Source organism: Branchiostoma floridae, chromosome 14, assembly GCF_000003815.2.
Source record: "Branchiostoma floridae strain S238N-H82 chromosome 14, Bfl_VNyyK, whole genome shotgun sequence".
NCBI lineage: Eukaryota > Metazoa > Chordata > Leptocardii > Amphioxiformes > Branchiostomatidae > Branchiostoma > Branchiostoma floridae.
This window is the reverse complement of record NC_049992.1, coordinates 21,724,583-21,752,553: the sequence shown is the minus strand read 5'-3', so window position 1 is coordinate 21,752,553 and position 27,971 is coordinate 21,724,583. Positions and strand designations below refer to the sequence as shown.

The following is a 27,971-nucleotide window of genomic DNA, read 5'->3' as shown; positions in this document are numbered from 1 at the left end:
AGTAATATGTGTATCTAGTTCAAAGGTGAAAGGTTATCAGAGGCAACGTTGGTAGTTTGTGAATACGATTTGGGAAAAAAACAGCAGCTTTATCCACGTTTTACTGTCCAGTGGACTCACGTTCGACAGAAGTATGACTGCGAACGTGAAAGTAGACGGCATCAAGGACAGGGAGCAGCTCTACAAGCTAGTCATCGGGTAAGGAATGTTGTTTGTTCGAAGGTATGGAGGACAAAAGGTGCCCCCCTCCCCCAACATGCAGATGTGCCGTGGCGGTAACAGGTCAACTCGCCCCAAGACTAAGTCGCCCCAACTATTTACTACCGACTCGCCCCAAGTTAGAGGGGCCGGGAATACAGGATAGCCCTTGCTTTTATACTGCTTTAACACAGGTATATCCAAATTTTAGATATTACTTTATATGCTAACAAAATCTCGTCGCTCTATTTTAATGTTCTCTTCGGTCTGACACTTTTATTTAACGCCCGATCAACGCCGGGGCGCTAGCGCGCTGGCGGGTATATGTTGCATGTCGGCCCGGGGGTTTGCGCCGCTCACTGTAATCTCAAGTATCTCAAATTAATACACATAGGCTGTTATGAAACTATGTTACATATACTAATATACTTCTGTTATATTTGTCAATAAAGCTTGCCACTGTAGTGACGTAAGAGCGCTGCCAGTCCGGGCAAAAATTATCAATAAAGCGGGCGGGCCGACATGCCAATCGGGCCCGCCCGCAGATCCCGAGTTCGCCGCTAAATACCGAGCAAAAAAAGAAGTTTAGCGACGAGGTTTTGTTAGCATATAAAGTAGTATTTACAAGCAGAATATATGTGTATAAAGACAGCATAAAAGCAAGGGCTATCCTGTATTCCCGGCCCCTCTAACTTGGGGCGAGTCGGTAGTAAATAGTTGGGGCGAGTTAGTCTTGGGGCGAGTCGTCTAGAAATCGCCGTGGCAGTGCAGTTATGAGTAGAGTAGAGATCTTCGGTAGCAGAACACATGTACAGTATTTATCCGCGAACCCCGGATGCCGTGGGTACATAAAGTAGTACGGATAAACTTGTTGAAGGAGAGGTTAAAAGCCTTAGTTGAGTGGCAGCCAGATATAACCTGTGCTGCGTGGTCACGGATGGTGTCGACTCTGAGTCGACTGTGTTCTGCTACCAGGCGTATTTCAGCTGTATTTTTGCTCAAAAATCATATTTTTCGGCCGAAGCGGCTCGGATTTCCCCGCCGCTGTGACCCCCAAGTCCTAGCGGTTACGCAGTACCCGTAACATATCATCTACATCTACATCTACGTAATGCTGGGCAATGCCCCTCGCGGGACTTTGTGCCCAGGGGAGTGAGGATGCCCTAGCAAACCGGTGGTGGTGAGACAAAAATAGTGAAAAAAAACGTATTCATTCAACAGACAAAAATAACAGTGCTGTGCTGTACAAGTTGCTAGGGCATAGTTCGGTCTTACAGCTGGGTAGAGCTAGGGTAGCCATAATACTTGGCTACCCCGGCTTTGAACTGTTCTACGGAGGTGGTATGTATCAGATGTTCAGGCAGGCTATTCCACTCTATGACTGTCCGGGGGAAATAACTTGCCCTGTATGTTTCGGTTTTGCATGTTAAGGTGTGGAAACGTTGGTTGTGACCTCTTGTAATGTTGTTGTTTTGTGTAAGTATGGTGTGGATGGGTATTGCAATGAGGTTGTTGACTGCCTTGTACATTAGTGTAAGTCGTGCTTGTCTTCTCTGTGCTAGGGTCGCCCATCCAAGTGATTGTTGTAGTGATGTATTGCTGGTGGATTGTTTGTAGTTGCCTGTGAGTGTGACAAACCTGGCAGCCCTACGCTGGACTGATTCCAGCTTCTCCTCAAGGCTGTTTGTTTGTGCGTGTTTTAGTTTGTGGGGGTCCCAGACTGAAGAACAGTATTCTAACTTAGGGCGGACTATGGAAGTGTAAGCCTTAGCTCTTACCTCTTTACTTGCCCCCCTTAAGTTGCGTCGGACAAACCCCAAGGTGCTGTTGGCTTTGGCTGTAATGTCATTGATATGTGGCTTCCACCTAAGATTGTGGGTGAGAATGACACCTAGGTACGGATGCTGGCTGTTACAGTTGAGTGGTTCGTTAAACATTGTATACAAAAAATCATGTGAGCTTCTGGACTTGTGGATGTGCAAGATGGAACATTTTTTTACATTAAAGCGCAACTGCCAAGTGTTAGACCACATACAAAGATTATCTAGGTCAGTTTGGAGGGCATAATGGTCTTCGTCACGGACTATGGGGCGGTAAACGAGACAGTCATCAGCAAATAGTCTGATTTGGGATGTTATGTCTTTGTTGATGTCATTTATGTAAATCAAAAAAAGCAATGGCCCTAGCACCGTTCCCTGAGGTACTCCGGATCTTACTCTGACAGGACCAGACTTTTCCCCATCGATCACCACTTGTTGCTGACGGTCCAGTAGCCAGTTTTGTACCCAGGTGAGTGTTCGCCCCCTGATCCCGTGAAAGTGTAACTTATGCAGCATCCTGTGGTGCGGAACGCTGTCGAATGCCTTTGAAAAATCCAAAATAGCCATATCTATTTGCTGCCCTATGTCAAACCAAGACGTTAGGTCGTGTAGAGTTGTGATCAGCTGTGACTCACAGGAGTGTTTTGTTCTGAATCCATGTTGGGTGGGGAGTAAGATATTATGAGTTTCTAAATGTTTCATGGTGGCTGAGAAAAGTATGTGTTCCAGGAGCTTACAACAGACGCAGGTGAGAGAGACGGGCCGGTAGTTTGCGGGGTCGCTTCTGTCCCCCTTTTTAAAAATTGGGTTCACAAACGCGGTCCGCCAGTCTGTCGGTACCTGCCCAGTTGCAAGGGACTGGTTGAAGATTATTTGTAAAATTGGACTGATCTCTATGGCGTAGTCCTTAAGAATTCTGCAGGGAATTTGATCTGGCCCACAGGCTTTAGCAGGGTTTATCCCCTGTAGGAGCTTTTGCACCCCCAGCAGGGTCACCTCGACCTCTGGCATGTCGGGGTAGGGGCTGTCCCCTAGGTCGGGTACGTTGACCATGTCTTCATCTGTAAAGACAGAGTCGTACTGCCTGCTGAGGATTTCTGCCTTACCCTGGGCATCCACAACGAGGCTGTTGTGTTGCGCTAGGGGGGCCACCCCAGACGCGGTCTGTTTTTTGCTTTTTATGTACTGCCAAAATTTCTTGGGATTTTCCAAAGCTTCATCTAGGATTTCTTTTAAGTAATCATTGTGTGCTTTTTTGATCTTTTGCTTAGCCAGTCTGCGCATGGTTTTAAAGTTATCCCAGTCTTGTTCTTCCATTGTACTCTTAGCTCTTTTGTAGAGTTTTTTCTTCTTCTTGATTATACGTTTAAGAGATGAGTTAAACCATGGATATCGGTCGATTTCGCTATATAATTTAGTCTTATGACGCTACAAAGTAAATGTTATTACTGGGAGAAAATAAGACGCCACACTGACGTTTGAAACACAATTTTTACGGTCTCTGTTTACATCGTAAATGAACACATTGATCAAAGCAATTTGTAACGTTACATTTTCCGACTGTGTGGTTCCATGCGCTATCGGCAGCGACAACAGGGCGGAAGAATAATTCCTTCACATCAGAAACAACAACTAGAACCTTGGTTCCCCTGTGATGTGAGTTTTGAGGCCGCAAATTCTCCCAAAACGGCAGGAATTCGCCGATAAAAACATCTCCAAACTTTAAAAAGAAGATCGAAACCGATCCAAAATGGCTGCCGCTCATAACACGCAGTGACAGTAAAACTAGCACCTGATTTCACAACAGATTCGGATCACTAAAATGATGCCTTAAACGCGTGAAAATGATTTTATTTCGATGTTATGATGGACGCAGTATGCCTTTTAAAAATAATCGTAAGATTTTCTCATTTTAGTGGTTTTTAGTGTTAAAATATAATCTGTAAGTGTAACATATCCGTATTTTGGCCTGAAATGTTAAGCTACTTTTACAGACAAGCTCTCATAAAAACTTTGTGAACAGGAGTTTATGAAATTTGAACAAAACGCTATTTTCTTCATTTTGGGAGTGTTGATGTGTGTTTAGATTTGTGGTAATTTCTAAAGAAAATATGGTTGAGTACTTGCAGCTATATAATATATATATAATGATTTTAATGATATGCCAGTAATTATACAACAATTAATATACAACAATTTTCATTGATTACTTGCTTCAAGTTCCGAGTAGAAAATGCATGTATCATGTAAATTTTCACTTGTTGAATTTGACAGCAACGTTGGTTATGGGTCATAGTGGGGAACCTATGCCCAATTTTTCAACATTAGGGTCAAACTATGAATTTTCTATTTTTATTACAAAACATAGAAAATATTATAATTCAAACAAGATATCTAACATTATAGTTATTCATTATTTATACAGCTAATTACCTGCATGTATGCAGGTATGGTTTTCACGGGCGTGGGAACTTTTGGAAGCTGGGGATATAGGGCGCTGTATCTCGAGTACAGATGGTGCGAGCACGACGATCTTTGGTACGTGGGTTGGGGGTGGTGGCCTGACACTCAGGTGTGATTTTGGGCCTCCTGGCACTTGACCTTGACATTGCATGTGACATTTTTTGTGTTTTTTGGGCACTTTTGGCGCTGTGTGTCCGGAACGATACGCGGGATTGCAACGATTTTTGGTGCATGGGTGGGGGGTTGTTATTGCCTGTTGCCTAGGATTGACTTTGGGCCTTGTCGCGTTTGAACTTGATGCGGCAGGTCGAATTTTGTGTCCGGGAGGGGGTTTTCCGGAGTTATATCTTCTGAACGGTTGGTGCGGGCGCGATGATATTTGGCACATGTGTCGGCGGTGGCTGAATAATTCTCAATTTTGATTTTGGCGCCCTTGGTGCTTGAACTTGACATTCCAGGTTACCTTTTGTGCGGGCACGGGGCGTGCGCTGTATCTCCGGAACGCAAGGTGCCATTGTGTTGCTTTTTGGTACATGAATTGTTGGTGGTGTCCTGGCGGTCAGGTTTGATTTTGGGCTTCCTTGTTCATGAACTTGACACTGTAGGCTGATGCTGATTTTTTCTTGGTTGGGATTCAGGACCACTAACATCTGCTTGGTTGTGAAAACAGATTATGGTCCAGGGTTTGGGTTGATTGATATGTCTTTACTTGTGTAATTGTTATCTGGTTTGCAGGGGCGTACATGTAGGTCACGTTCAATGTATTGGGTTACTTTGTATCTGCCAGATGATGCTACAGCTCCTGCCATACTGGTTCTCTTCGCCAATGGCGATGAGTATGTTTTTGCCGACTTGGGTCTGTACGTAGGTCCCACAGTAGGGGTGTTGAAATTAAATGAAGGTCCTGTGTTTGACTTTGAGGAGAGCAGCACCTGGAGCATGTATTGAAGCAGCCACCACACTCATCAAAAAGTATAGGGCCGTCCTTCCCAGGGTAAGTGGTTCAAAACCTACATTGTACAGTTAGATTGCAGTACCCAGGGCAATTACTGTTGTACTACTTGTAGTGTCAAATATTCTAAATCTACTTCAATATTCCTCCCATCTCTTCAGGCAGCTGTACTATGATGGTTATGAATCTGTGGCTGCCAGCCTGGCGAAGGTTGTACGACTCCAGGGTGCCTTGACTCCCTCTGACCGTCTGCTTAGGCTCACCAAACTAGCACTGGTCACTGAAGAAGGTATGGGCTAAATTACCAGAATATTAGTATTAGGAGTTTACACCAAATGATAGTTACATGTACGAGTCCTCAAGCAATTGGGTCTGATGTAGAAAATATTCAGATGTTTCAGGCTAAATCTGTTAATCTGTAAGATCTGTTGATAAACAAATTTGATAATCAGGCATTGCTTTTATTTGTAGGAAAACATCTCTTCTTTTTCTATTTGTAGGAACAAAGCAGAACTCATTAACGAAGGAGAGGGTAGCACCAGGAGGTGGGATTGACCTGGAGTTTGAGTCTGATGGTGAGAACATACACTCACTCACTCACTATCTGTAATAATATAATAATAATGTTGTATTGGAGTCAACAAAGTACCAGTATTATTCAGAAATTTATATTCTAGTTCAGAAGAGCTGAAGATGTTTGTATCCTTACAAATGAAATATTTTTCTAATCTTAACATAATTTTGTAAGTCAGAAATATTAGGTATAACATAATTATGTATGAGTATATAACAACATAATTTTGTAAGTCAGAAATAGTAGGCATAAGATATGTATGGGTTAGGCCCGATCTAGACACATTTTTTCCCGATATAGCCGCATCCGCCGATATCGGCGGGGCCGATATCGGGGCGCATCTAAACACATTTTGCAAATGGTAGCGCGGGATATCCGCTCGTAGCGCGGAACACCCGCGGCGCGGAACATTCGTGACCCCTTTTGACCTCTGGTGACACATCCCGCGGATTTCAAAATGGCGGAAATGACGGTAGCTTTTCCACTCGTTATCAATCGGGTAATGTTCTTTCTGTATCTCATGCGCGTGATTTGCAATAGAGATTGTGACTTAGTAAATAGTATTTATAATCAGTTCCTGTTGTTTATGACAGTTTTAACTGATACAAAATGACCCTGTCTCAATAATTATTGTTCCACAGTCGTGACCATTTCTCCTGAGGCAGCTTTATACGAAACCTGCTATGTGACATCTCACAAGGCTCAGTGTCGAGCCTCTGCCTTTACTTGTGATGGTGAGTACAAACCTGCTATGTGACTGCCTTACTTGTGATGGTGAGTACAAACCTGCTATGTGACTGCCTTTACTTGTGATGGTGAGTACAAACCTGCTATGTGACTGCCTTTACTTGTGATGGTGAGTAAAAAGGGAACGGGTTTTCTGCGCGTGAAGAATTTGCGCGTGCGCGTGAAAAATCTGCGCGTGAAAAAACAAAGTTCCTGAAATATGTCAGAAAATGTGCAGCAAGGAATTCTAAGGCATAAAAATGTTAACCTATGATATGATTTACCATCTGTTACCTAAATTTTTGTTTTTAAAAAAACTGATTTTTAGATCCCTTGGGAATAGGTTAATTTGCATATTTTGAAAATTTCAAAATCAAGTAAATTGGACAGAAATACACGGAAAGATTACACATATGATGTTTTATATTGTATAATGTAACAATTTGAGGCTTTTCTAAATGCTAGAAGCTAAATTTCATCTTTTTTGAAGCAGATTGTTTCACGCGCAAATTTTAAACTTTTTTGCGCGTAAAAGCTTACCATTGAAAAATCACTTGAAAAGTACTCAAATTGAGATTTTGTACTCTAGAATGCAGCAATATGATACTTGATTCCATTTTGCGCCATCTTGTTTGAGCTTTTAAGTATAAAACTGCAAAAACTTTTTGAATCCCTTGGGAATCAGCTAATTTGCATATTTTCACGCGCAGATTTTTCACGCGCAAGTTTTCTCGCGCAACTTTTTCACGCGCACAAAACCCCATCCCAGTAAAAACCTGATATGTGACTGCCTTTACTTGTGATGGTGAGTACAAACCTGCTACATGTATGTGACTGCCTTTACTTGTGAATAGTTTTGATGGTAAGTACAAACCTGCTATGTGACTGCCTTTACTTGTGATGGTGAGTACAAACCTGCTATGTGACTGCCTTTACTTGTGATGGTGAGTACAAACCTGCTATGTGACTGCCTTTACTTGTGATGGTGAGTACAAACCTGCTATGTGACTGCCTTTACTTGTGATGGTGAGTACAAACCTGCTACATGTATGACTGCCTTTACTTGTGAATAGTTTTGATGGTGAGTACAAACCTGCTATGTGACTGCCTTTACTTGTGATGAAGAGTACAAACCTGCTATGTGACTGTCTTTACTTGTGATGGTGAGTACAAACCTGCTATGTGACTGCCTTTACTTGTGATGGTGAGTACAAACCTGCTATGTGACTGCCTTTACTTGTGATGGTGAGTACAAACCTGCTACATGTATGACTGCCTTTACTTGTGAATAGTTTTGATGGTGAGTACAAACCTGCTATGTGACTGCCTTTACTTGTGATGAAGAGTACAAACCTGTTATGTGACTGTCTTTACTTGTGATGGTGAGTACAAACCTGCTATGTGACTGTGACTGCCTTTACTTGTGAATAGTTTTGATGGTGAGTAGAAACCTGCTATGTGACTGCCTTTACTTGTGATGGTGAGTAGAAACCTGCTATGTGACTGCCTTTACTTGTGATGGTGAGTAGAAACCTGCTATGTGACTGCCTTTACTTGTGATGGTGAGTACAAACCTGCTATGTGACTGTGACTGCCTTTACTTGTGAATAGTTTTGATGGTGAGTACAAACCTGCTATGTGACTGCATTTACTTGTGATGGTGAGTACAAACCTGCTATGTGACTGTCTTTACTTGTGATGGTGAGTACAAACCTGCTATGTGACTGCCTTTACTTGTGATGGTGAGTACAAACCTGCTATGTGACTGTCTTTACTTGTGATGGAGAGTACAAACCTGCTATGTGACTACCTTTACTTGTGATGGTGAGTACAAACCTGCTATGTGACTGTCTTTACTTGTGATGGTGAGTACAAACCTGCTATGTGACTGCCTTTACTTGTGATGGTGAGTACAAACCTGCTGTGTGACTCTCGAGGTCCAATGTAAAGTGGATATCTCACTGGCTGTGCCAAATTGTGCTAGCCTTGGAAATTTGTGCCAACCTTGCAAACTTTTGCCAATTTTCTCTTACAGTCACACTAATGTGTGATGCAGGGGTATAATGACCGTGCCCGGATTCTTATCATCATAGTTTTGGCTCCAAATCAGATACAAGCTGTCTAACATTGGAAATCACCGTGTAATGCCACTAGGGGTGCTAGACCCAGGTGAATGTGTGTTTCAGGTCAGCTGATAGCTACAGGCTCGGTGAATGTGCGTTTCAGGCCAGCTGATAGCTACAGGCTCTGTGGATGTGTGTTTCAGGCCAGCTGATAGCTATAGGCTCGGTGAATGTGTGTTTCAGGCCAGCTGATAGCTATAGGCTCTGTGAATGTGTGTTTCAGGCCAGCTGATAGCTACAGGCCCTGTGGATGTGTGTTTCAGGCCAGCTGATAGCTATAGGCTCGGTGAATGTGTGTTTCAGGCCAGCTGATAGCTATAGGCTCGGTGAATGTGTGTTTCAGGCCAGCTGATAGCTATAGGCTCGGTGAATGTGTGTTTCAGGCCAGCTGATAGCTATAGGCTCTGTGGATGTGTGTTTCAGGCCAGCTGATAGCTATAGGCTCGGTGAATGTGTGTTTCAGGCCAGCTGATAGCTACAGGCTCTGTGAATGTGTGTTTCAGGCCAGCTGATAGCTATAGGCTCGGTGAATGTGTGTTTCAGGCCAGCTGATAGCTATAGGCTCGGTGAATGTGTGTTTCAGGCCAGCTGATAGCTACAGGCTCTGTGGATGCCTCCATCAAGGTGCTGGATGTGGACAGAATGCTGGCAAAGAGTGCACAGGCCCCTGAACAGGCAGCTCAGGAAACCCCACAGCAGAACATGGAGAACCATCCTGTCATACGAACCCTGTATGATCATATTGAGGTCAGGAAACAGTTTAGATAACAACTAATACTACAATGTACCTGCCTGAAGAATGGTTTTATGTTATTAGTGAACTGTGAGAACACTTGAACATTGTTCCTGAGAGGGTGAGAAAAAGTTGACAAAAAGGTCTTTAAAAAAGATTCATTGCCAAATTGTTGCCATTTTGAATACTTGACATGCCAATCTCCGTTGCCAGGTCTCGTGAGACTGTAATCTGCGGCATGTCGGGCGGTAAGAGGCTTGTATGTTTAAACCGGTGCTTATATTACCTTATTTTAGCTCATGCTGGGAAACGGTCCCATAGAATGTTCATATAACTGACTGGGGTCCATGTATGTAGAAAAATAACAGAATTGTAGCGGTAGTGGCCGTCATTTTGACGATTACAACATCGGCTTGTCAAATAAAGTGAGAAAGAACAGGAGTCGTGTTTTCCATCACTGTAGTGTTTCTTTACATAGCTTTGATGATATCGACTTCAAGTCCTTCAGTCATCATGCTGATATTTTTCCTGTTTAAGTAGTGTTTCATCCGGGGAAATCTAGAACATTGTAAAGAAACGCTACAGAAAACATGATCCCTACACTCACATACATCAAACCCTCAAGCTAACTCACCAAAATTTCTACCCATAAAGACTTTAAATCAATATTTTTCACGTTTCTATGGGGTTTCGTGTGACCAAAATCTAAACTTCATGTGGCAGTGCAAAGCAATTTATATATACATGTATTATATACTGTATGTGTTAAGAAACGATACTGTGACAGAAAACGCACACCCCCCCTCCATTCTCAAGTTCTTTGTCAAGCCGATTGCATCATAGTTAACGTTAACTACAGTCAAACCTGTATTAGGGGCCACCTCTACAGAGGGGCCACCTGTCCATAGTGGCCACTTTTTGTCGGTCCCTTGGGTATTTTATCTACAAGTTGCCACGTCTATAGTGGCCAAATTTGTCCGGTCCCTTGAGTGGCCGCTATAGACAGGTTTGACTGTACATGATAATGGCCACTGCTGGTACTTTCAATTCTGTTATTTTTGTACCTACATAGATTCCAGCCAGATATATAAACATTTTTGTAGGACCATTTCCCGACGTGAGCTAAAATAAGGAAAATACATGTATAAGCACGCGGTGTAATCATACATGATGCTGTCTCTCACTGCAGTGGGCATTTACATGTACATCAGAAACCGTGGAAAACGATCTGAAATTTACAATTTTATTAGCCGATGTCGCAAGATCTGCCGATGGAGATTGGCATGTCAGCTATTCCAAAACATTTGTTTCACTAAATGACTGAATCGAAACACTGTTCATGAATGTGTATAACATTATCTTTCCAGGGAAAGCTAAGTCAACTTTAAAGAAAGTTTTGAAAACATCTTCTTGAAAATGAAGAACTCATCAGACAGAATTCAAATACAATTCAATCTCTACAACTGTGATGCTGCACTCTCCACTCTAATGACACTGAAGAAGAGAGGTAGATGTCCATTGAAAGGTCCAGAAGTAAATCTCCGTTTTTTCTGTTTATTGAGATTGAATTGTATTTGAAATTTGTTTACTTGGATGCCTAACCTTCATAAATGTCTGTTTACTGATGTCTTGGAGTAAAGACTATTGTTTGTTTGCTTGTGATAGGAGGTGACGTGTCTGGACTACCATCCACAGTACCCCAATGTCCAGCTCCTGGCCTCGGGTAGTAAAGACTACACCGTCAAGTTCTTTGACTTCACCAAACCTTCAGTCAAAAGGGCCACCAAGAGTATTCAGGTTCCCTCCTTCACTCACCTTGTTCTTCAGGATGCAAATAGAGGAATTTATTGTTTTTAGTACAACTTTTTGTCTCATTTAGATTTGCAGGACTTTTTGCTAAATCTGTGACGGTCACCATGTAACTAAAAATCCCACAGGAAGCAGATGTTGTTCGATGCCTGTCTTTCCATCCGTCAGGTGACTTCATCCTGGTTGGCACACAGCACCCCACATGTAAGCTAGCCTCATACTCTAGCCTGCTGCCTAGCACTGTCAACAATAGAGAATCAGTAGCCAAAGGGCTAAAGGTTAAATCACTTGTTGTGTCTGCAAACAAAGTTGATTGTAAAATATTGTATTGTGTATGATATATTTTTGGTACATGTGTGTGATTTGATACAGTGTATGTCCCTTACAGTATGACTGTATGATACATGTGTGATCTGATGTGTCCCTTACAGTATGACTGTATGATACATGTGTGTGATCTGATGTGTCCTTACAGTACGACTGTATGATACATGCGTGTGATCTGACGTGTCCTTACAGTACGACTGTATGATACATGTGTGTGATCTAATGTGTCCTTACAGTACGACTGTATGATACATGTGTGTGATCTGATGTGTCCTTACAGTACGACTGTATGATACATGCGTGTGATCTGACGTGTCCTTACAGTACGACTGTATGATACATGTGTGTGATCTGATGTGTCCTTACAGTACGACTGTATGATATATGTGTGTGATCTGATGTGTCCTTACAGTACGACTGTATGATATATGTGTGTGATCTGATGTGTCCTTACAGTACGACTGTATGATACATGTGTGTGATCTGATGTGTCCTTACAGTACGACTGTATGATACATGTGTGTGATCTGATGTGTCCTTACAGTACGACTGTATGATACATGTGTGTGATCTGATGTGTCCTTACAGTACGACTGTATGATGTACATGCGTGTGATCTGATGTGTCCTTACAGTACGACTGTATGATACATGTGTGTGATCTGATGTGTCCTTACAGTACGACTGTATGATGTACATGCGTGTGATCTGATGTGTCCTTACAGTACGACTGTATGATACATGTGTGTGATCTGATGTGTCCTTTCAGTACGACTGTATGATACATGTGTGATCTGATGTGTCCTTACAGTACGACTGTATGATACATGTGTGTGATCTGATGTGTCCCTTACAGTACGACTGTATGATACATGTGTGTGATCTAATGTGTCCTTACAGTACGACTGTATGATACATGTGTGTGATCTGATGTGTCCTTACAGTACGACTGTATGATACATGTGTGTGATCTGATGTGTCCTTACAGTACGACTGTATGATATATGTGTGTGATCTGATGTGTCCTTACAGTACGACTGTATGATGTACATGCGTGTGATCTGATGTGTCCTTACAGTACGACTGTATGATACATGTGTGTGATCTGATGTGTCCTTTCAGTACGACTGTATGATACATGTGTGTGATCTGATGTGTCCTTTCAGTACGACTGTATGATACATGTGTGTGATCTGATGTGTCCTTTCAGTACGACTGTATGATACATGTGTGTGATCTGATGTGTCCTTTCAGTACGACTGTATGATACATGTGTGTGATCTGATGTGTCCTTTCAGTACGACTGTATGATACATGTGTGTGATCTGATGTGTCTTTACAGTACGACTGTATGATACATGTGTGTGATCTGATGTGTCCTTACAGTACGACTGTATGACAGCAACACTCTGCAGTGTTTTGTGTCCTGTAACCCTGCAGACCAGCATAAGGCAGCTATTAGCGCTGTAAGTCCACTTCTTCATTCTGATACAAGGAGTTCTTATATGTTGCTACAATCGAATCTTTCTGCCTATTGGTTTACATTCTCTATGCATTAATATAGTGCTAAACCTCATAGTAATACATGAATTGTAATAATTTGGTCAGACTGTATAAGATTGCTGTATTGATGTAGGTTTGATTACTTGAAATCAGAAACCTGTATAATATTAATTTATTGTTATTTTGTTGTGAGCTCACGTGAAATGTGATGTTTACTGCAGGTTAAATACAGCCCCAATGCCAACCTGTATGTCAGCTGTAGCAAAGATGGAGACATCAAGGTGTGGGAAGTGTTGAATTCTGCCTCATGTTTCATTATGACAAATGTTCATTAATTTACTGAATCACTAATTTACTGAGTTTACCAAAGTTGTCCAACTGCCTTAATTGTCATTTTCTTTTGTTGGTTCGATAAATAATTTATGGTTTGATTATTCTAAATATAAAAGATTAGAAAAGTGTTCTTTCACATTTCCCAGTAAATTGATCAAGTTTTTGCACTCTTCATTCAAAATATCTCAGTCTGCATTCTTCCTTACTTTGTCGATAAGTTGTAAGATACATGTATACTATCCATGGTGTGACTTGTACGTTATTGTTAATGTGTACAGGTGTGGGATGGAGTCAGTAACCGCTGTATTGCCACATACACACGGGCTCATGATGGGGAGGAAGTGAGTATCAGATACATGAGAACTGTTAAGTTGAATGGTTGAAGCCACCTGCATGTACATGTAGCAAGCACATATTTGTACACTATGATATTATCTACACACAACAGTTCCTACATAGACTGTCATTTATTATCCATGCAGTACAATAATCATCATCATCTACTGTGTTCTGCATCTTAAACCCTTAAGCTGCGGCTCCCGACTCCAGTGGGTATACAGATACATTACCACAGTGCGGCTCCCGACTCCAGTCGGTATACAGATACATTACCACAGTGCGGCTCCCGACTCCAGTCGGTATACAGATACATTACCACAGTGCGGCTCCCGACTCCAGTCGGTATACAGATACATTACCACAGTGCGGCTCCCGACTCCAGTCGGTATACAGATACATTACCACAGTGCGGCTCCCGACTCCAGTCGGTATACAGATACATTACCACGGTGCGGCTCCCGACTCCAGTCGGAGTAGGGTATTTTTAGAATGCATGCGTCATCATAGCGTGCTAGTGGATCAGGGGGGGGGGGAGGGCAAAGGTCATTAGGCATTACGCAACCGGTGATTACGTCATCCCATGATCCTTTACGGGCTAATTATTGCCAAAATGGCGGCGGCGTCCGCTAGAAAGGCTTTTGTTCTTTTATTTGTTTGATTTTTGGCTGTGAATCCATATGTAAAGGCCAAAATGCCGAAGAAAACGAGCAAAACAGTGGAAGAGGTGATCGAGGAGGTCACTACTGCTGACTCTGGGGATGGATATCCTTCCTCAGCCGACGAATCCTCGGAGAATAGTGGGGAGGGCGGACACGTGCAACCAAACAACATTGACATAACTGTCAATGATCATGGCCGTGGAGGAGTCCGGGGGCAAGGTTGGGCCAAGGTCTGGGCCGGGGTGGCAGCCGGGGTCGCGGGGGAGTCCGTGGAAGAAGCCAGGGAACTTGGGGACGTGGCGGGCAGCCCCCACAAGGGGACGCGCACTTAGCAGATGACGTGGCACCTGAGGGATTTTAAATCCCCAGTCAGCTGCCCCTGCTACACAACAGCTGATTCACGTCTGGATTAGAAAAACTGGCAGCCTGTAGATGGTGACAGCTTACCTCATCCACCACGTTTTCATTGGACACAGTGACCAGGTAATTTTTTATTTATTTATATTTTTTCAATGTATTTTTATGGCAGCTATTTATATAAGACATTTTCAATAAAATTCTAATTAATTTCTTTACAGTGTGTTGTACATCTCTTTTGCTGCAAACATATATGTTGAAATGATTCATATACACTAAATGTAGGTTCAGTCTTATGTGCAACACGTGTGTATACCATATTTTATAACGATACACAAAGGTGTGTAATGTGTAATGTACCCTAATGTATAGTTGATTCAGCACCATAGACAAAAGATAGTCATTAACTCACCTGTAGTTATACCCCTGTTCTGTTTTTCTTCTGTAGGCAATGCTGGTCTTGTCAGGACATCTCAGGAACTGTATTACTCAAGGTTCAAGCTATACTGATGATACCAGGGTGGGTTGTATTGAAGTGATGTGGAAAATGTATGTTTTTATTGCTTTTACCTTTTTATTATATATAAAGTTGATGTTCTCAAGTTGATAATCTTGTCTGAAGACAGTGTGGACTGTAAGCTTTAACCTGATATGCATCATGTGTATGTACTATCTTTTTAGGTATATATATAGGAAGAAGTGAAATATATTGTGAGGAATCAGCTTGTTAGCTGAATACAGTCAAACCTGTATTAGCGGCCACCTTTGCATACCGGCCACCTGCCCATAGTGGCCACTTTTTGTCGGTCCCTTGGATTCGTAATGATTAAGAAATAGGCTCAGCGGCCACCTGCCCAACGCGGCCACGGCCACACGATTTCTGGTCCCGCAGGTACAAAAACACTGCCGATAACGGCCACCGGACCGCTGATCTATGTTTCGGCACGCGTTCGGCCATATACAGCAGCCGTATCGTCACCCTACGCCGGATTTAAAACCTCTTTGACTTATTTTCAAAACAAAACTTCGTAAACTGGCGCTGCCCATACCCGCTGACAAACGAGGTCATATAAGGTCAATAGACGACACCAATATTACGGAGGTAAATTGTGTTAAAGTTACGTTCTAATACACTATCGCTTAGGTTAATTTACATCACAAAAACTTTCTAAATAAATTGTTACAAAGACAAAATGATATGAACTTCAGACTATGATGGATTTTATTATTACATTTATTAAGAGATAAGTCTAAAATGACTAGACTTTTCTTGTGAGTACTACATTAGCATAATGGGCGAATCTGACGTGTGAACGCGAGCGGGGACACACGGACGGCGAAGTATCAAAGGATACAAGACGATAGATCAAAGAAATATGACGATACCGGTCTCTTCAGACAATATCAGCTGTAGAACATTTAAAACTTTTTATAGCTTTTGTTTTCTTATACATATAGTGTAAAAATCATTGCAGTACATGTACAGTACTGTATTATGTGAATAAAGATCAGTGGGTACTAAAACCATGTGTAACTTATTGCTTGTGGTCAATTAATTAGCATATTCTCTATAGTGGCCACCTCTCTATAGTGGCCAATTTTGACCAGTCCCTTGAGTGGCCGCTATAGACAGGTTTGACTGTACTTGGTTCAGCACCATAGACAAAACCGAGCCATAAACTCACCTGTAGTGACACCTGTATACCATTTGTTCTTCTGTATGCAATTCTGATCTTGTCAGGACCTCTCAGGAACTGTATACTCATGGTACAAGCTACATGTACATTGTATACTGATGGTACTAGGGTGGGTTGTATTGAAGTTATGTGAAAAATGTATGTTTTTATTGCTTTTACCTTTTTATTATGTATACAGATGGTGTTATCATGTTGACAATCTTGTCTGAAGACAGTATGGACTGTAAGCTTTAACCTGATATGCATCATGTGTATGTACTATCTTTCATAAAGGTATAGGAAGAAGTGAAATACATTGTGAGGAATCAGCTTGTTAGCTAAATAGTTGGTTCAGCACCATAGACAATACCAAGCCATAAACTCACCTGTAGTGACACCTGTATACCATTTTTTCTTCTGTATGCAATTCTGATCTTGTCAGGACCTCTCAGGAACTGTATACTCATGGTACAAGATATACATGTACGGATGGTACTTGGGTAGGTTGTATTGAAGTAATGTGGAAAATGTATGTTTTTATTGCTTTTACCTTTTTATTATACAGATGGTGTTATCATGTTGACAATCTTGTCTGAAGACAGTATGGACTGTAAGCTTTAACCTGATATGCATCATGTGTATGTACTATCTTTCATAAAGGTATAGGAAGAAGTGAAATGTATTTTGAGGAATCAGCTTGTTAGCTAAATAGTTGGTTCAGCACCATAGACAATACCAAGCCATAAACTCACCCGTAGTGACACCTGTATACCATTTTTTCTTCTGTATGTAATGCTGATCTTGTCATGATATCCCAGCAATACTGTAAGCTTTAATACATATCCTTTTTGTATGGTTTGAACAGAATAATACATAAAGATTATAAAACAATGCATTTTTATTGCATTATTGCCCTTGCTGTCCATTATTCCTCATAGTAACCAACATTTATAATAGTCCTTTAGAAAGTAGAGATTCTTAGCTTTCTTTTGATGTATAGCTTTATATGGTTTATTGAGAGGAAAGATACAAAAATGTAGTAAAATAAAAGTAGTACCCCCTATTTCAAGAGGGTCTGGAAACCCCAGCACTGAGACTACTTTTTGGTCAGAAACACCAGCAGCTTAAGGGCTAAGTCTTTGAAGAGTCCTGTAGCTGCATTCATAAGCCTGCATTCATGAGCCTGAAGTTCCCTCATACATGGGGTTGCTGGCTTTATGTGACCCAAGTGACAAATGCAATCCCTTGAAACATATCTGAGCTGAGGTCGTCTCTAGGATGATTGTGGCCCACAGATCCACGGAATTTGATCCGTTTGGCCAATCAGTGAAGTTGTGTTTCCACTAGCGCCACATGTCTTTTGAATTAAGATACCAAAACATTAAACATACATGTACAGTAACTATCTTCTCTTTTGGGGCTTATATCCCCGGTACATGAATTATAAGTGTAAATGTACAATACCGTTTAATATCATCATTTCCATAATGCATTTAATACGGCATAAGGCTGACAATCCCATTAAAAGTTCAATTCAGACACATAAGTGATGCCTACCCCCTCTCCCTTACATATCATGACATACTACATACTGTGTAACACCATACAGGTAACTCATTTACATACTCTATAAAGGCGATTCCTACTGGCTTTTTGACTAGGGTTTGGTCCTAAGGGCTTTTTGAAACACACACATTCTGTGCAGAGTTGTCATTCCTGTATTTTCAGTTTTACTTTTACAGTAGGCTCTGCCTGGAGCATATTGATAAATATTATGCAATTTTACATCTTCATTTTTTTTTACATTGTAATAAACATGCCCCCTTTTTTGTTTTAGGTGAGCTCTGTAGTTTTCTCCAGAAACTCCAAGGTTGGTCCGACTGCTTTGTTGTCTTCATGTATAGTTGTATTAAATGTAACCATGTTGTGTCTTGCTATGAAGTTGGATTGACTTGTACCTGGGCTAACACCAGAAGTGAATCATACCAAACATGATCAAAGAAAACCTGATTACTGAATTTGTCTAACAGCATAACAGGTTTCAGTCACAAACTTGAGTCTCAGATTTTTGTCTTGTGTCCACCAGTCCTGACCTTCCGTTGTAATATAGCCAGGCATTGTTAAGTCATTAATGATTTTGCCGCAGACAGCCAAATGTGATGATCTGAAACTCATTGATTGACTTAGGAACAACTTTTTATTACTGTTTCCCCTTTTGTCCACAGTACATCTTGTCGAGTGGTAAGGACTCTCTAGTGAAGCTGTGGGAGCTGTCAACAGGTGAAAACCTTGCTAACAACATCAACACTAATGTAGTTACATTATATTTCACCTTGTTTTGTTGATCTTAGATGCGATGCTTCCTTTTCTTCTGAGATTGAAAAAAATCTTAAATTTTAAGATTGATTTTTTAAGTTAAAGTCCTCATATTTTGTCACCAGCCTTTAAAGAAACTCCCTATATAGTTATAATCTCAGATCTATGGGTAACTGTAGCTAGGTGGTCGTTCTTATGATTATTAGACAATGTCAATGGATACTTAGTGTTATTAAGTCTGGTTCTTGATTTCTTACCAGGCCGTGCTTTAATCACATACACTGGAGCCGGTTCTTCTAAACAGGACCACCGAACACAGGCTGTTTTCAACCACACCGAGGACTTTGGTAATTACTAAGAAACTGTCATATATGTGAATTCCTTGAATACCTACATATAGGTAGAGTTAGTTGCCAAACCCCCATTTGTTTAGTAGTAAAAGTTCCTTCATCCCTGTATACTGTAAATGCATTTAAGTTAGCTGGGATTTACTTTCAAGGCAGCAGGAAAATGGAGTTTTTGTGGTGGTTTTAACTTCAAGGTAGCACCATAGACTGTAGCCACATTTATATAATGGATAAATGTACGTTATGGTTTTAATTCAAGTTTGTGGTGAAGTGGCCACCGCAAAAACCGTGGACATAAAACTACCGCGAACGATTCTGCATTTACAGTATGTTGTAAGCACTGTGAAAGAAGTCGTATTGCTGTCTGCTCTGCTGTGCCTGCCACCACCGTCTTCAATACTAGTACATTAAAAGTATTCAGAGCAAGATTGGAATGATGTTTAAAGTCTACTTTCTACTTAAGTTCCTCACACAGTAACTTCAACCAATCAATTTTTAGAATCATGATGCAGCATTGCTATATGCTGTTCTTTTACTGTTTGGACAAGCAGGAAATATGAAATCATGTAGCAAATGCACTTAACATCGAGCAGATTAAAATTGGACTGAGCAGAGCACTTTGGACTAATGCTTGTAGCTTTTCACAGACTACACCTATATATCAGATATTTTGTGAAAATGTATATTGAAAGCTAATTAATATGTAGAATGCAATTAGATGTCTCCAGGAACAAAGTCTCCAGGAACAATTCTGCAGAATTCTGGAGAATTCTGGAAACCTGCAGAATTCTCCAGAATTCTGGCTCAGGTTCCCAGAATTCTGCAGAATTCTGGCTCAGGTTCCCAGAATTCTGCAGAATTCTGGCTCAGGTTCCCAGAATTCTGCAGAATTCTGGCTCAGGTTCCCAGAATTCTGCAGAATTCTGCAGAATTGACTTTGTTCCTGGAGACATCTAATTGCATTCTACATATTAATTACCTTTCAATATACATTTTCACAAAATATCTGATATATAGGTGTAGTCTGTGAAAAGCTACAACAAGCATTAGTCCTCTGCTCAGTCCAATTTTAATCTGCTCGGTGTTACTTAAAATATGTCTGTAGGTGTTATTAGATAATGATAACATCAAGCTTTCTTGCTCAAGATTCAAGGTAACACATGTATCCAATTTTTCTGCAAAAATTGTAGGACTGGTATACATTGCACACCTTTAATCAATGAAGTAACAGGTGAATTGTTGTCTGCTGAAACAGTCGAACCGCAGAGCTCTATGCGCATCCGTTCTGCGCAGCCCTCTCTACGACAGGTCATACGCTGGAACACAGTTTGTCCTGGCTTGACCTCGCTGCATGGGTGTAAGCAAGTGCCCGTTGTGCAACAAAAAGACCTCAGACCTACATAATGTTTGTTCTTTTTTTATATCTACAGGCTTTGCCCAGTACAACCATATAGATATTTCATGCATTGCAAAATGACAGCGAACACTGTAGCTTTCGAAACATTGGCAATTTTTGCCAATTTATTTGTTGTTGTCTTTTTTGCAGTTCACCATGATCCCATTAGCTAACCCCACCACGTGATAGCCCAGTTCCTCACCTGAACATCGATACCAAACTTTCTTGTTTAATTTGAGGAGCAACGGGTTTGCCCCGAAATTATCTTCTAACATGCGCAAATCACGGTGGTGAAGTTTCGGTCTCGTTGTAGCAGGCCACGCACACTACCCTGCGTTTTGACCGTATTTTCATACATTTCGCATGGTGTCACAGGCCTCATTTCTTGGTACGAGAAGCTGAATGGGTCCGACTGTCAGATGCAGTATAATAAGTGACATGATGATAGACAAGTACACATAGATACAGGGTTTTAGTGCAAAGTCAAACTTTTTAAAAAACATCAGATTTTGAGCCAATCTGTTTCGAACTCCTGGTCCAAACCTGGGTTCGAACGATAGAATCCAGCCGGTACGTTCCATTTTCCGTGTCGTGGGGGTCAGGCAAGTTTAAGCCTAATGTTGCAGCGGTTGGAAAAGTTGATAAAACTTACGGCTCAGGACTTGCCGTCGCAAATAGACTTCTTAAAACCCACTGAAATGAAACTGACATTAACCAGAAGCCAGAATAAGTGGGATTCATGTGCAAGCATACTGATATCAATACTTCATGTCTAAGATTTATAAAGCATGGTGAAAGATCAGTGCGTGCGGTTTCACGTTCGAAAAAAGATGCCGGGAAATTCGACATGTTGTCACATAATTTCGGGGCAAACCCGTTGCTCCTCAAATTAACCAAAAAACTTTGGTATCAATTTAAAAGTGAGGAAATTGGCTATCACACAGTGGGGTTAGCTAATGGGATCAAGGTGAATGGTAAAAAAGACAACCACAAATAAACGGACCAAAAAATGCAAATGTTTCGTAAGCCACAGCATTCACTGTCATTTTGCAATGCACGAAATATCTACATTGTTGTACTGGGCGAAACCTGTAGATGGGAAAAAGTGTGTACATTACGTAGGTCCGAGGTCGTTTTGCTGTACAACAGGCAGTTGTTTATAGCCATGCAGCGGGGTCAAATCGGTTCGCGTCAAAAGCCGTATCTTAGAGAATAACGCGTTCTACGGTGACCTGCGGTTCGACTGGAAAGGCATGATGCAATATACATGTAGTCTTTGGGCTGACCTTTGACCTACTCTTCCCAGTGTTCTTCCCTGATGAGAAGACCACCAGCCTGTGTTGTTGGGACTCCAGGAACGCTGAGCGACAGAGGCTCCTGTCACTGGGTATGTATCTACTTACTAGGGAATACAATGTACATGTACAATAAGATACTGAGAGGAGGTCAACAGTGTATGTTAGGAAGTGATGATTTCGGAGTTTGGTTATGGTCATCATCATCATCATCATATCGTTTGGTGCCAGTACTTCTCATTAGCCCATATCAGGTCCCGGTTGGAGATGTTGGGGCCCATTACGCAGTCCTGTGTAATGTGTCCCATAGTTTTGGTAGGGTGACTGCAACAACACTCAGCTGAGTTCAGCCATCCTCACTTCAGTCTCTGGTCCTACATGTACCTACTCCACTCCAGTCTCTGTTCAGGCCCACCCATTTCCTTCTGGGTATACGCAGGTGAATGCCATGAGGAATTCGAAGGGACTCACAAGGGGTCAGGAGACCTTCATTTGGTTAAAGAGTGTCGGAAGCTTTCCAACAAGTTGAACCTAGTCTGTGGTTGGCTCTTTAGGGTTGAGAGCCTGGAAGATCATGAAAAACTTCCTGGACTTAAGCCTTTTTTTCAGATATCCTAGATAGATTTGGATATGGTAGCAGAACGCAGTTTTTTTCCTATGGGGATGTTTAGAGTTAAGAACCATAAACTGACTGACATTGATGCAGATAGAATTATAACGGGAGATGTCCTTACATGGCACCCTTTGTCAAGTACTCAAAGTCATGGCGCTCCATCGCTAGTTGCCAGAGAGTGGACAAGTTTTGTTGTTTGAATATAACACATTCATCTGAAGAACATGGATAAGAAATACAATTCTTACGGTTCTTAAATCAGACATTTGCGCTGCACGTTACAAGCGGCGAACACTGTGACACATTTTTATGTATGCAGTCCTACAGCACTGTCCTCCACGGGTCAAATCAACATGCTATAAGGCATTGGTACGTACACGCCCACACTTGGAGTACAGTGCAACAGTGTGGGACCCCCATACTATCAGTGGGGCCCGGGCACTAGAAAGAGTGCAACGTAGAGCTGCGAGGGTCACCGTCAACGATTATCGCAGAACCAGTAGTGTATCAGAAATGCTCAAGAGCCTACAGTGGCCACTCCTCGCTGACAGAAGGAGAGATGCACGTCTAATCACTTTTGACAAAATTGTGAATGGTATCATTAACATACCTTTAACCCAGTACCTTAAACCAGCCCAACGCAGAACCAGAGGAAGTCACATGTTTAAATATCAGTTAATCACAGCTAGAAGAAACTGCTTCAAATTTTCTTTTTTCCCTCGCACGGTTGTCGAGTGGAACAGGCTGCCGGGGCACACTGCCCAGGCCCCGTCAGTCGAGGCCTTTAAGGCCGGTTTGGCTGCCTCGCCCAAATCCGCAAGCCCCCCCTCAGCGACACCCCAGTGGGGTTTTTCGAGGGTAACGAAGACGAAGACATGTAGAAAGGCCGACATTTGAATTGGAGCAAATACAGCATATTTCAGCCATACCTTTTCCTATGCAACATTTAACTGTCCCAAATAACCCCTGCGCGAAAATGGAACATTTCGTTTCTCGCCCCTATTGAAACGTATAGTTAAGAGACTATTTTCAACAATGCCGTTTTTCCAAACAAAATTTTCCCCGGGAACTACACCTATACAGTATACAGGAAGTAAAAATGTACCATATGGTCTAACATATCTGATTTACAAGAAAATTCTAGTGCCTAAAATCTCAACAATGAATATCGTAAATAATGCATGTTGAAAGCCCGTAGTGATGACGTCATCGGTCAAGCTGCTCGGGGCACTTCACTGTTTGCGTCCTCGGAGCGATACCTGGAAGCCAGGATTCGACGACAAAAACTTCTTACAAATTTTATACTAGCAGCAATTTGGATCCGCTACGCTAATTTTACACCAAGTAACTGGGCACTAATTAAAATAAATGGATGCTAAAACCCACTTATTCCAAAATAATTTGGGACTATTACAGACCCGGTCGCAGAAGACAGTAACTTCTCCCAAAAAATGAACTAATATTATGAATTGATTTCAGGTCAAAATGGAGCTTACCCAATATGCCCCGGGCCCATATGGAAGAATTTACTCTTTGCATAACTAATTGGTTTACATTGGAATCGCCAGCTCCTATTTTTTTCGAAAGTGACAGAAATCACCACAATCTTCCATTCATAAAATTTTCATCCTGAAATTACATGAAGCCATTCAACAATTTCCAGTACAATAACTGGGTACCGTTAAAAAAATAAAGGTCATTGTGATGTGGGTACATTTATCATTTCAGTCAAAGGTGTTTTTATTCAAGCTGGGCATAAGTTTTACTAATTATCAAGCAGGTGCAGGTACTGTGCAGTAGTAGTGTTTGTTTTCTTCAAGCTGAAAACTTAAATCTTCATGTTTTCTATGAGCCATTACGGAGACGTCTCAAACTTTAAAAAGAATTTTACCGCCCAGTCGCTTCATATTTGTAATTCCTGAAAAATGCCAGGACCAACAACTTATATAACTTGATGTGGTTTTATCTATATATTTCATTTTCCTTCTTTGTTAAGTATATGATTCTGTATTCCACTGTTTAATTGTTTTACTTTGTATACAATCAGCCATCGGACCTAACCTTGTCTTAGTGTAACAATTTGCTGCTCGTAGCGTGCAAGGACCGGAGGATAGGAGTTTGTATCTTGTTCAAGGGTTTCTTTTCGGACTCCGAGGTCGGTGGTGATGCCCTGGCACTGAGAGTGTTTTGGGGGGCTCAAACTCTGGCATTTTAAAGTTTCTTACATTACAATTTGAATGTTCAAAGTTAACGTAAAACAACAACAACATTAGAAGCACATACATTTGCTCGGGAAAAAATACAGCACTTTTCTTTCCAGTCCAGTGAGAGAAATGTGGCAACTATAGACAGGTGGCCACTATAGAGAAAATGCTGATCTATTGACTAAGAGCAAACCGTTCCACGTAATTTCAGTACCCACTGGTCTTTATTCATATAAACATTACACAGGTAAGCCAATTGTTTAGATTTACAGTTAAAAAAATTCTGACGGTGAGGACCACATTAGCATAATGGTGGAATCTGATGTGTGAACGCGGGAGGGAACACACGGACGGCGAAGTATACAAGCCGATTCAAGGATCAAAGAAATATGACGATACCGGTCTCTTCAGACAATATCAACTGTGGAACATTTAAAACTTTTATTTAGCTTTTGTTTTCTTAAAACATATAGTGAAACAAACATTGCAGTACATGTACAGTGCTACACATAAAAGCTCCTTGATTATGTGAATAAAGATCAATTGTTATTAAAACCAATTGTGTAACTTTTTGCTTGTGGTCAATTTATCAGCATTTTCTCTATAGCGGCCACCTCTCTATAGTGTCCCTTGAGTGGCCGCTATAGACAGGTTTGACTGTTTGACTGTACCTATATAGCCGAAATATAAATAGGCTCATACAGCTACTGGAATTTGAGGCCCATAGTTAATTTGAGAAAGGAGAGGCAGTGAAATTTTGTCAACAGGAGGTGTGGCCATCAATTTTATTTTTTTCAAATCGGAAAAAATATGGTCAGGAAATCCGAGAAACAACAAATAAAATTGGTGTGGCCTAACTGAGACAAAACTTAAGACAGTTATTAAATGTCACTTCAAAGTAGGCTAGGTTTTGATTCTCTTAGTTTATCTTTAATCAACACAACACATATTCAAGACCCAGATGACTGCTTAGAATTCAATTCATACCTGACTCTACTCCAGCAATGAAATACATTGACTTATAATTTTAATTTTTGTATATAAGATGTGTTTTTTTTAAACAAAGGATGCATTTGGTACTGTGTTTAACATAGCTTTGAATTGTTCTTTATTCCCACAGGACATAACAACGTGGTGCGGTCAATTGTCCACTCACCAACAGGCCCTGCTTTTGTAACCTGCAGTGATGATTACAGAGCTCGCTTCTGGTACAGACGGGCAAACATGGAGTAACAGCAGCACGGTTTCAAACCCACTGAAACTCTAGATTCCTGAAATGTGTTCCACATGCATTTCTACAGATAGTAGAACAATAACAAGTAGTTCCAACTCTTCAGAAGAGAATTTATTGCCTCCATGTAAGTGAAGCTTTTTTCATTACCTGAATATTTTCTTTGGACTGGACAGTAATAAGAGTCAACATTACTAACATTAATGAAGCTGCCTGTTACACCTAGTCTTCTAGTCATTCACTATTTGGACAGTATTGATAACGTTACATGACTGTATTTGCACATGCAAATGCAGACATCTCAGTATTGGTAAAGCAATAACTATGAAGTACCGCAGTCTGATGAATATGTACATTTTACATAATGATAGCAGTATAACACTAGCATCTTGGCCAAATGTGAATAGAGCTGGTGAAACAAAAATCCCTGTGTACCTGTTGACATTCATTACGTAATGTCTGCAAAAGTTACTGTTACAGTTTCTGGCATGTCTGTATTAATCACATACATGAAGTTGTACTGTTGTACATTATGTATTCAGAAGCCATGGTTGGGTATATGCTAGTGTAAGTTCTTAGTGGTTTGCAATTTTTGCAATGAACTCTGCACCACAAACCCAAAATTTCTGTTGTACCACTTGCAATTGTCTAAGCTATAAGCTTGCAATAAACACATAACACATAGACTGTACTGTACGTTTTACGGCGTTTTACACTGTCATGTTCGAAGCAATGGTCTGTAGCATCCGTTGCTATTACATGTAGGCAGTTTACGACTGCCTGTCTGTTAAGGCACCAGTGTTTCCGCACAAAACCTCAAACTCAAAACCACCATGAATAATAGTCCATTTTCTCTGTACCATTAAATTACATGTATAACGGTATCACTGCAAATTTAAATACATTTCCAGGACATTAAACTAATACAGTAATTTGTCATGTAGTTCAGGAACAGAAGTGGCCAAGAATGAAGTTACTGTAAATACAGAAATGTTCGCAGTGGATAATGTTCGCGGTTTTGGCGGTGACCACTTCATCGTGAACTTAAAACCACCGCGAACATTTTTCTATTAGACTGCAGTGTATGGTGTTAATGCGAAAATAAAACCACCGCGAAAAGTCCTTTCCAGTCGTACTTGTAGTACTGTAACTTGCATCTAGTTTGGCAGGGGAAGATATCATTTCTGATACTGCGATGTTGGATTATTGATACATACTGTAAATGTATTTAAGTTTGTGAGGATTTAAGTTCTCAAGGATTTAATGCATTTCGCGGTAGCGGGAAAAAGGACTTATCGCGGTGGATTTAAGTTCGCGGTAACACCATAGACTGCAATCTAATATCATAATAGACAAATGTTTGTGGTGGTTTTGAATTCGCTGTGAATTGGTCACCGCGAAAACCGCGAACATTAATCCACCGCGAACATTTCTGCATTTACAGTAATATCACTACTGACATACAATGTATTACTGCTTTGTAACACTCATAGTTGTTCATATTCCACATGACAGCCAATCTCCCATCCCGTCAGTGATGTTACTCCACTGATATGTACATGACATTGTGTACCTGTGTTGCTCTTGGTCTTCTGTTACTAGTAAAAATTGTCTACATTCTATAACCTAGCCTTCTGTAGCTGTCATAGCCTCATCAACAGACCAAACATTAAGACTATGACTAAGGCGGGATATGTTATTACATGTAACATTAACATAACATGTAAGGTACTGACTGTGTTTAGCTAGAACAGCCAATAGTGCAAAATCTTGGATTATCACTTTTATTTCTCACAGCTGCCATACTTTCCTTTTTTCCAGGAGAAAATAAAGATTTTGTGATCACAGAAGCTTTGGATGCTTACATGGATTGATTGTCACCTTTTATCATATGCCCCGTTTTCTGTCCGCACTCCCCGTTTGGTAACGCATGTTATATTATGGGCCGTTCGAAGAAAAGGTCACAATCTTCTCTGCT

The 27,971-nt window shown here is 41.1% G+C and overlaps 1 protein-coding gene across 8 annotated transcripts; it reads left to right on the top strand.

Moving 5' to 3' along the window:
• On the top strand, positions 1–27,843 carry LOC118430819 (cleavage stimulation factor subunit 1-like). 8 transcript variants are annotated; one of them, XM_035841843.1, is made up of 15 exons: positions 6–198; positions 5,595–5,722; positions 5,934–6,008; positions 6,649–6,741; positions 9,440–9,603; positions 11,255–11,386; positions 11,527–11,602; positions 13,111–13,190; positions 13,449–13,508; positions 13,839–13,901; positions 18,429–18,461; positions 18,817–18,871; positions 19,168–19,254; positions 21,957–22,037; positions 25,883–27,843. In XM_035841843.1, the coding sequence occupies exons 1-15, from the start codon at positions 134–136 to the stop codon at positions 25,993–25,995; spliced, it is 1,305 nt and encodes a 434-aa protein (XP_035697736.1). In that variant the 5' UTR covers positions 6–133; the 3' UTR covers positions 25,996–27,843. The 8 variants fall into 8 exon arrangements, 7 of the variants coding, with proteins under 7 accessions (XP_035697737.1, XP_035697741.1, XP_035697740.1 ...); XM_035841844.1 differs by lacking the exons at positions 18,429–18,461; positions 18,817–18,871; positions 19,168–19,254; positions 21,957–22,037; positions 25,883–27,843 and adding exons at positions 14,043–14,296; positions 14,340–14,562 and having other exon boundaries at positions 1–198; positions 11,567–11,602; XM_035841848.1 differs by lacking the exons at positions 18,429–18,461; positions 18,817–18,871; positions 19,168–19,254; positions 21,957–22,037; positions 25,883–27,843 and adding exons at positions 14,091–14,296; positions 14,340–14,561 and having other exon boundaries at positions 1–198; positions 11,567–11,602.
• Positions 27,844–27,971: the final 128 nt, after the last annotated feature.